The 10,122-nt window shown below is 40.2% G+C and overlaps 1 protein-coding gene across 2 annotated transcripts in view; it reads right to left on the bottom strand.

Moving 5' to 3' along the window:
* Window positions 1-5,186: 5,186 nt before the first annotated feature.
* The window catches only part of HSF2BP (heat shock transcription factor 2 binding protein), a 52,472-nt gene continuing 47,536 nt past the window's right edge, over window positions 5,187-10,122 (bottom strand). For both annotated transcript variants that reach the window (XM_019525133.1, XM_019525132.1), the window contains one exon: window positions 5,187-8,039. In XM_019525133.1, coding sequence (XP_019380678.1) covers window positions 7,831-8,039 — 209 coding nt within the window. In that variant the 3' untranslated portion in view covers window positions 5,187-7,830. The remainder of the gene's footprint in view (window positions 8,040-10,122) is intronic.

Below are 10,122 nucleotides of genomic sequence, written 5' to 3'. Positions count from 1 at the left end.
TGTTGTTGCTGTTCCATGAACTGTCACTGCTGTCTCCTTATGTATTTGTCAATGATTTCATTTCTTTTTATCATGTACATTACACTCACGTTTGAACAGCATGTTTCAGCCTCACACTTTTATCACTGCAGGAGTATCCTGATTCTGACTGAGAATTTTGTTAAGCTCTGTTGGACCTATTAGGTTTGTCTAAAGAGCTCGTATATATACATGCTATGGGCAAAAAGAGCTTAGCTTCAAAGGCTTCAGTCATTTTGCTTACTTATTAAGGGATTTTGCCTTCTGAAAACTTCCATCGTCTTCTAACCCCAGCTGATTTAAACTGCCTCAGATCTATCAAAATTAACTTACCCCAGCTGGGAATGAGTCCCTGGAAACTTACAGCCATATATAAAATAACTGAGAAAGTAAACGTAAACACAGTTGGAACACGGCCTGTGGAAATACAGTGTAGTTCTGAACAAGTGCATTACAATCCAGTCCCAACTGTGCTAGACTGAGGCTCCAACTCAGCTCTGCTCCATGTGCCTGTCTGCCCAAAGTAAGCTTGCACTTGTATTTTTATGTTTTTTTCCCAGCAGAAACTCACATATACTTGCAAAATTGTCCCTTTTAAGGTAATCATATACCTTAGTATCAGAATAATGAAGCCAGTTTGGAAGCATCCTAGTTAAGTTTCAGTTAGATTTGTGTTGGTAAATGATTCATTTGGAGGCATCCCCATATTGGTGTAACCATGCTGCTAGTTAGCAATACTCCTAACATCCCAGAATGCTTTACTGCACATCTAGACCATATGTGCCATTTCTCTTTAAATGCTGGTCAAGAGTTCATGACTGTGGGAAGAATGTAAATGTAAACTTCATTATAATTATGGTCTGTGCTTACTCACAAAAGGCTCTGGGTTTTCTAGCCCTATAAGGGGACAATATGACTATTCACCTCTCTTTGAGTAGGCAATGGAATGCCAAGACGCATTGATGGCTGGGCAGAGGAAATGGGGGAGAAGGGATGGTTTGGGGATATTTTACCAGTACTATGCCAAAGCCAGAGGGCAGTAACATAGAAACATCTGAAGACATGCAAACTTAGAAGAATTGGCCAAGATTCCTGGCTGAGATACCCCCACAAAACCCCAGAATGCACTGGACAACTTTACAATAGCCACAGTGAGGAAGAAATGTCTTTGGAAATGACCCTGGCAACCATAGATGCTAATCAGGAAAAAAGGACTCCAGATAGTCAGGATACCTTTGGCTCATCTGACACTCAACCAAAAACACAGACAGCTACCAGCAGCTTGAATGACAATTCCACTGAGGGGGGTGCTCACTCATTGCAATTTACTTCTGTGTTACAATATTTTTTTCATTTAGTGCCAGTAACTTTTATGTCTTGAGGATCTGGCTGTGCTCTGTTAGTTTAGCAGATACAGCTGCACAACAGAGAAGACAAGTATGCCTCTGTACAATGCCTTTAATGCTCTACCCTATCCTCACCTTAAAACAGTGCCCAGTAGCATAAAAGCTCTTTGTTTCAGGAGGTATCCCCCTGTTCCTCCATGCAGCAAGGGGAGAATACCAAGCAGAACCACACAAGCTGCTTCATGTCTCCTTCAGCCCAGTCATCAAGCCCTACCCCACCATCCCCAGGCCATGTGGTGCCTCTCAAGATGGCAGCCAAGCAACATGGAGAAAAAAAATATTTTAAAAGATCAACCCATTGGATTGAAATGATTTCATCTGTAGCAAGAAATATTGGTATGGAATACATGCATGCCAAGCCACATTATGGTTACAACCCTGGTCATTCTTTGAATTTTGGCATTTCAAGTTCTAGGTGGTAAAAGCCATTTAGGTCTCACAGGTTTCTCTCTCATATACATATATGCACATGCACATACACACAATCCAGTATTTCTCGGAATTTCTGCAGACAAGCCAAACCACTGAAACCATTCACAGAAGAGCATAACAAGCTTTACATGACTACCACCAAGACAGCAGGTGCTACGTAAAGCATTTACAGGAGTTGTAAAATGTTATTGATCCTTGTAGCCTCCCGTGCCACTCACCAGCACACCTCGTTCCTATGGGTTTTTCTGGTTTCGCTGTCACTTGAGGAAAAGACAGCTTGTTACTGGGTTAGATTCCAGAAAGTCCCTCAGGGGTTCTTACCTGCCACATCTTGCTGGAATAAATTAGTTTAATTGGGAGGAAGATGGTATGTCCCACCTTTCCTGGTGCCTTTCTTCAGTCTTCCCGTCTGTTTTCCTGCTTGAGGCTCCAACTCCTCTATACCCCACCTAGTGCCAACCAAAGGTGTTATTTTCCATTTTCCAGCTCTGATATTCTGGCTCTTTTAATTATGTTGGTTGGATTTGGACACTGTCTCGCCTGGGTTTTCTTAGGCCATACTTGGTCCAGCCCAAACTCCTTCCCAACCCCAGGTTACCTTGCTCCCCAGTGTCTCTCTCCCTCTCTCGGGTCTGTACTTGCTGTGGTACAGACATCCGTCTCTCCTTTTCTCCTCAGGTTTCTGCTGGGTCCAATTTTGACTGGAGATACCTGGAGTCCAGGGTGTTGCTTCAGATAAGTCACTCAGCCTTCTATGGCTCAACTTATCTTTGAAGGCCCCTTCCTGGGGCAATCACCTCAGTGGGGCTCTGTTGTGCTCCAGGCCGCTCTGGGCCCACTGTGGAACCCACTTCCAGTCCCCTGTGCTGCTTGTCTGCCAAGCCTTTTATCCCAACTTCAAGGGGCCAGCTGGCAAATCGGCACTGGCATGCCACCATAAAGCATGCCCATGCCGGCATAGGAGCCAGTCCCAGCTCCTCCTGGATCCATCGTTCCTTTTTCTCCTTTTCTCTTAGCACGGTGTTTTTTTCTGCCATGGTTTCACTTTTGCTGCACTCCCGGCTCAGCGCAGCATCCTGCTGGCTCTGCTCCTCACTCACTCAGGGTAAGTCTTCTCTCATGGCTCCATGCCTGCCACAATCCTGAAGTGCACTTTGAAGCGCACAGAGAGCAGTTAAATGACTGGTGCAAAAGGCTGAAATTTAACTGCCTCGAGTCTCATTTTTCAATGAAAGATACTTGACCAAATACCAACCCTTCCAATCTGCCACTAATATTTACCTCCTCTTGTCAAAAGATCAGAACAGAGTGACTATCTGGGAGAAGGACCATCTGAAAGAGTGACTTCCTAGAAGCAGGACAGCCAGTGGACAATGGACTCCGAGACTGCTCTCAGAACTTGGCATTTGATTGCTGTAGACTGCAACCACCAGAAGCTTCCTTCCTCTGAACACCAGCTCATGCTACAGTACATGCTTCTGAGGGCAGGAGATTTTTCAGCCACTTTGTATGACCCAGGTAAAATAGAAACGTAACACCATTTTTGCGGGGCTGGTACAGCACCCTATGCAATTCAGATTGCCAAGAACATGCTTTAGAGAACTTTAGTCTTTTCTGCATCCCTATATGTGAACTAGGTTTTGTTCTTCTCAGCCTGAAACATGAAAAATAGAATCTTTCCCAGAGGTGTCTGATTACTGTCATAACTTCAGTCACCATGTGCACAGTGTATCATAGTCAAAGAAGTAAATTAAAGTTCAATTGTAATTACATAATGATCTGTGAGGTAAACAGGTATTATACTGGAAGTTATTAAATAGAATGTTAACCTTTTGGATTAGCGTAAGAGCCAAATTCTGGTGCAAGTTATACTGGAGTAAATCCAAAATAACTCTACTGCCTTTCTCTGTGCAAATACCACATGCCAGTGCTATTCTGGATGGAAACTAATTGATTAATACTAACAAGGGCTGAGAATGTGCAATAAGAGAAAATGCTCTTATGGAGTATGGGCAGATTTTGGCCTTATATAAATCTCCAAAACAGTAATATGATTAATTACCTACACTTAACCCCTCCCAAAATAAAAAAAAAGTTTTTCCAACTGTTGTACTAACCCCAAAAGTCCAAACCCAATATAAGTTTCCACAACACTCAACTTTTGCTTTTAACCTATTAACAGTTTCTAACAGCTGAAGTTTCAGACTAAAGTGGAAATTCAGAGGAAAGTAAAGGCAAAATATTCATAATGCATATGTCTTTAACTATACTAGCACTAGGATATAGATACAGAGATAGTCTCATATTCATGCTCCTCTTAAACAAACACTGATATACTCCAAAGTTCTTTGAGTACCACTGTTTTGTTTAAATAAAGTCTGCTTCTTTCTTTTATTAAAACTGACAAAATGAACAGTTCTTTCTCCGGGTGGATGAGCACAGTATTCTAACAACCTAATTTCCAGTATGGATCACATGGAGATAACTTAAGTGCTAATTAAATAGTGTCCTCAGTAAAAAATATTCACTCAGAACAAGTAAAACTGACACCGTGCTTCCAAAGATGAACTTCCAATCTTTGAATATGGACAGGCCTTCAATTCCTACACAGGGAATTTGCAATACCACAAAAACTTGGTAAAAAATGAGGGATCTACAAGTACTTCTGCCCCTTGACTTTAGACTTACAGAGGCAAGGTCTCCAGCCAGAGAGCAATAGAGGGCCACTTCTTGATTCTCTCCAGCCTCAGGGGAGCCCAATTATTGACAAACCCCATGGAGGAGGGAGGAAGAGTACAGGAATATGGGAGACTGTATTCCTGTCTCCCATAGGAGACCCCTCTTTGTGCCAAATGTAGCTAAACAGGTAGTACAAGTGGTGCTAAAAAACAGCAAAGGTGCTGTTTAAAGAGATAGCAACAATTTGTAACAAGCACTAGGGTTCTTCCATCACAAACTGCTTAAACACCTCTACATTCACTTTTTGTGCCAGGAAAAAGGTATTTTTCCTGACACAAATGTAATGCCTATCCATGCCCTTACAGGCACCAAAAAACCTAACTCCTGTGAGCAACAGTAGGGAAACTTGAAAAACTGCCCTTGTCTCACTAGCAAGACACAGGACAAATTGTCAAAGTACTATAATGAGGGTGTGTTGGATGATCTGTGGTTAGCAGCCTTCAAACTTAACTGGCACTACGTAAGTTTTGATTAAATGTAACCAATAACAGATAACTTCTAGAACTCAGCATTCTGGAGAAAGTGACTGACCTCTGGGTCTACTCAACCTGGAATAAAATAATTAAAGAAAGGCACAAAATTCAACTGCAGTAAGTTTCATAGTTAGTAAAGTATTGTTTATTGTACTTCAATATTCAAACAGCAGACGCCTTAGAAAAACAGAATTCCAACATTTTGAAATGTTAAAGGCCAAGCTTGACTCTGGATAAACAGGTTCATTGACCTAAACTTAATTCAACCCTTGTCAGACTAACTTTTTTGTTGGAGCTGAAAAAAACCAGTAGAGTCAACTTTCACTTCCTTGCACTGACGAAACCTTCGGAATGCATTTTTTCGTTTGTATTGAGCCAAACAATGAACAGGAATATAATGAATTAAGAACTGTAATATTGTTGTTGCATATTCTTCAATAAAAATTAAAAGCATATTTGCTTTCTTAAAACATAACCTGCTTTATCTCTGTTTTGTCTCAGAGTTTTTCATAATTCAAGAGTTTAACAAGATGCACTGGCTTTTATAGAGACAGCTGAACATTAAAACTGCATAATTAAAACTAACTAGGGACTTCCATACACTTGGGCAACTGCAGCTTTACATCTGATTACACAGGATCATCACCCTAGCAAGTGACACTTTGGGAGGAGGTCAGCTGGAAGCCACACCTGCATTCACCACCAATTCTGAGAATGGACAAAAGTCATAAGGTTCCAATCAAACCTGTCAACTCAGCTCCAGGCAGTGGGCCTGGTTTTGCTTACCAGTGAGTCAACAATTAAACCAAACAGCTCTGACCTCCTCCACACAGACCTTTTTAATTTTTGTTTTTTTAATGCCTTTCAAAAGTTTGACTGAAAAATAGGCGATTAAGTTTGCATTTGGTCTTTTGTTTTTTAAACTTTTTTTGTTGATAATTCAGGAAATTACAGGTTACCACCATTTTAATTCCATTGTGGGATACAGTTTCGGCTAACCAGTGTCTAAGTGAGGAAATAAATCCAAAAGAAAATACATTTTTCAGTCAGGAAGAGCAGCATTCCCACTAAAAGCTCCTGTCATCGCTTCCATTTCCTCACTCCTTTCTGACCTCATTGATGACTTTCTTATATTTCATGGTAACACTGGGCTCTTACAGCATATATTCTGGTAGATTTATCTTATTTGCCATGTAAAGCACTGGGTCCTAGTCAAGACCTATTAAATTTTGTAGTAGTTAAATAATTTCTGAAACTAAGGATTTTGCATTAAATTTTAACTATATCTTCAAATACGCCTAGCATTCTGCAAGTCTCCTTGTCATGAAAGCTCTTCCCACTGTATCTTTATACATGCAAATCCCCCATTGTTGACAGTACCTCATTAAGAAAAATATGTACTTATGGTATGGGCTCCATTCAAAGCAGAACATTTTTCCCCTCTCTCTTTTCTAATATGTTGCTACAGCATTCCTTCCTCTATATTGGTTTGGGCTTATGTCTGATGTCATATAACCAATCATACTGCACCACGTCAAACATAAGTCACTGTTGAGTGGTTTGCTTGACAGGAAAGAAGGTTTAAGTTTTACAATGTTTGTGTCTTCTGCCACTGCCTGAAGAATGACCTCCTGTAAAGCTACACACAAGGCATAAAAACAACTCCCTCACAAAAAAGACTATGACTGATTAAGGAGACTGAATTCTTTGCCTTCTGTACAGATGATATATAAGAAACAAATGTTGTGTCTCTGTTAAAGTGTTCGTTTCATGACTGAAGAAATGCAACCTGATGGAGAAGTATTTTTCTGACCTGCCACTGCCTGCACTACAGTAATGTCACGAACTAGGTTATAATTACCTGAAAACTCTGAACTATGGAGTTACTTTTATAGCTACAGATTTTGGCACTCTCAGGTATGTAAGATAAACTTCAGATTTATAATTGTGGCAAGTTATATATAATACTCTTAATAAATATCAATAAGAATTTCAAGTGAATACAACACAGTTCATGCAAAGCAGTAATTAACTTCTGCCTCTTTGGTTGCAGAGCTATTGCATCCTGACATCAGCAATTCTTTTCCTTTTTGCAAAGCCTTTGATAAGCCAGTGGTTCAGTTTCTAATATTCCTGGCGACTACAAACCCAGGTCACCAACAGCTCCTCTGAACCTTAATATTTCAAAAGTAGAATCTATTACACTCTATACAACTCCAGCTTTCTTTTATTAAAAACAAGAGTGGGAAAAAATAAAACTGAAACTTGTTATAAGTTCTGAAACACTATGGCCAAAATAAGGACCAAAAGTTTTCTTTTAGAACATTAATTATTAGAGATGGATAGAACTGGACCAAAAAGCCTATTTACTATTGAAATAAACTGTATATTACCTACACTCGGTCATTTTCCTTCATCTGCATCATAAATAGGTCATATAGTCTGAATTACTTTTGAAACCTGGTATCAACAAAATCCTTTTCAAATAAATTAAGTTCTTCTAACATTACATTCAAGCAGCTAATCCCAGGGTGCACTTTTTCACCTATTATTTTGGTTGGACAATCTGGCTTCAGGCAGACATTCAGACAGAAGAAGAGTCAAGTGTTTCATTCAAAATCCATCACCAATAACTGTACTGTTTCTCTGCATATAGATTTAAAATCTACAACCATTTTTGCACACACTTACAGCATAATGGGTATACACCTACAGGGGGAAATGCAAAAAGTCACAGTCCCAATAATCAAATAGGTATATGTCTACACTTCATATTCTAGTATCTTAAGGTCATCAAGCAGTTCTTGTGCCAGTGTTTGCAGACCTACATTGCGGCTCTTTGACAGTGCTTTGATACGCTGAAATGGCAATGTGTCACGCATCTCAGGTGCTGACTTGGCTAAAACTTCTGGTTCTAGAATCACAGACTGGAGAAGCCGCAGTACATGAAGACACACTTCTGCATCTGGATCTAAAAAGGCACAACAAAAGATTTCAGTTATTTATTATGAGCATACTTATTATACAAGTAGCACCACACCACCAGGGGAATAAACTGTTGATTGCTGAGGTACTGTCATTCTCTCAGCTGCTGAAACCAGGAACATGGGGAATTATAAACCTGGCTTTGAATCAATTTTATCCTCCTCAATTCCTTGTGTTAAGCACAGCTTGGAAAGCACTTACATTCAGAAACATTTTGCTCCTTTCTCCATTATTCTCATAAGTCTCATAAATATATGCATTTAGCAACAACTTTCCTGTAACCTGCGAGCAGCCAAAATTTGCTACAGTTTATCCTACTCCAATCAAATTGTAACCCATTATTATTTAGTCTGTTTTCAAATTACTAATCTGCAGTTTTCTTTCAACCTTTTCTTTAGGTTTACTTTTATACAAGGTTCCAGATTACATGCAAGTTCAATAAAACCTCAATTTTTATAATGGCAGTTTTATGCCTGTCATGCAAGTGTTAAATTCAATCGATACAACTGAAGTCTCGGGTACTTTGGTGTATGTGATGAAGGAAGATTCCTACTTTTGCTGCTTAGGAACATGCAGGAGAAACCTTGTTGGAAAGACATTTCATATTGGTCTCTACTTTTAAAAACACGTAAGATGTGTTTTTAATTACTGAAAATATTTAGGAGCAACACTGGTTAATTATACACAAGTCTTGCTGGGGTATGTTGCCTGTGACCACAAGGAGTATCCAATAGAAAATTTTTTTTTCAATGCTCTATTCTGTATATTTCAAATGAGAATGTTTAATACATTTTATAGCATAAATATCTACTTATTTGAATTGTTCACTGTGCATTTCTGATGTGCATGTCATTATGATATTTAGACTACAGCAAAACTGTGATAGTGGTGTTTGCAAATGTCAGCAAAATTAATTCAAATGACTTTGCACACCAGCATTGCCAAAGGGACTAAAACGTCACAGTAGGATCATAAATCTCAAGTAGCAATAAATCACATTTCCTTGAGTGGGAAAGGAAGTATCTAGTGGGCTGGAGCAAGTTTTGGGTTTTTTTTATTATTAGTCAGTTTACTTAACACCTTTATTAGTTATCCAATAACAGGCTAAGTAAAATGCTAATTCAATTCAGATATTACATTGGGTGGTATTGAAAAGTCAGTCAAGAAAACACAGCAGAAAGGTGAGAAATTATGATAAAAAATGATGAGAAGGCAATTTATGAAACTTGTACTGGTGCTGCCTCCAGTTCAGCTGAATTAGTTTTAAGCACTGGTGATTTCTAGAAAGTAGTTTCATAGACATTAGGGCTGGAAGGGACCTCGGAAGATCATCGAGTCCAGACCCCCGCCCGAAGGACAGGAAGTCAGCTGGGGTCATAGGATCCCAGCAAGATAAGCATTCAATTTACTCTTGAAGGTGTTCACTGTAGGTGCTTGAACCACCTCCGATGGCAGGCTGTTCCAGACCACGAGGGCTCAGACAGTAAAGACATTCTTCCTAATGTCCAGCCTGAAATGGTCTTGCAGGAGTTTATGACCGTTCGGCCTCGTCATCCCTTGGGGCACTCTGGTGAACAAATGTTCCCCCAGATACTGGTGGTCACCCTGATAAACTTACAGGTGGCCATCAGATCACCCCTGAGCCTGCGCTTTTCCAGGCTGAAGAGCCCCATGACTCTCAGCCTGTCGTTATAAGGTCTGTTTTCCTGACCTCTGATCATGCCGGTGGCTCAAAACTGGACACAGTACTCCAGCTGCGTCCTCACCAAGGGCGAGTACAATGGGAGACTGATGTCCTGGGATTTGCTTGAGAAGCATCTATGGATGCAAGCCAGAGTTTTGCTCGCTTTACTAGCCGCAGCATCACACTGCAGGCTCATATTCATCTTGTGGTCAATGATGACCCCCAAGTCTCTTTCTTCCATAGTGCTAGTCAGCGTAGCACTGCCAAGGCTATAAGGATGCTGCAGGTTTTTCCTCCCAAGGTGGAGAACCTTACATTTTTCAGTGTTAAACACCATCAGGTTTTTGTCTGCCCATTTCCTGAGCCTGTCCAGGTCAGCCTGGAT

This window comes from Gavialis gangeticus, unplaced genomic scaffold (assembly GCF_001723915.1).
Source record: "Gavialis gangeticus isolate Ggan-Ray unplaced genomic scaffold, GavGan_comp1, whole genome shotgun sequence".
Lineage (NCBI taxonomy): Eukaryota > Metazoa > Chordata > Crocodylia > Gavialidae > Gavialis > Gavialis gangeticus.
The sequence above is the reverse complement of the archived record's forward strand: the minus strand, read 5'-3'. Positions and strand labels throughout refer to the sequence as shown.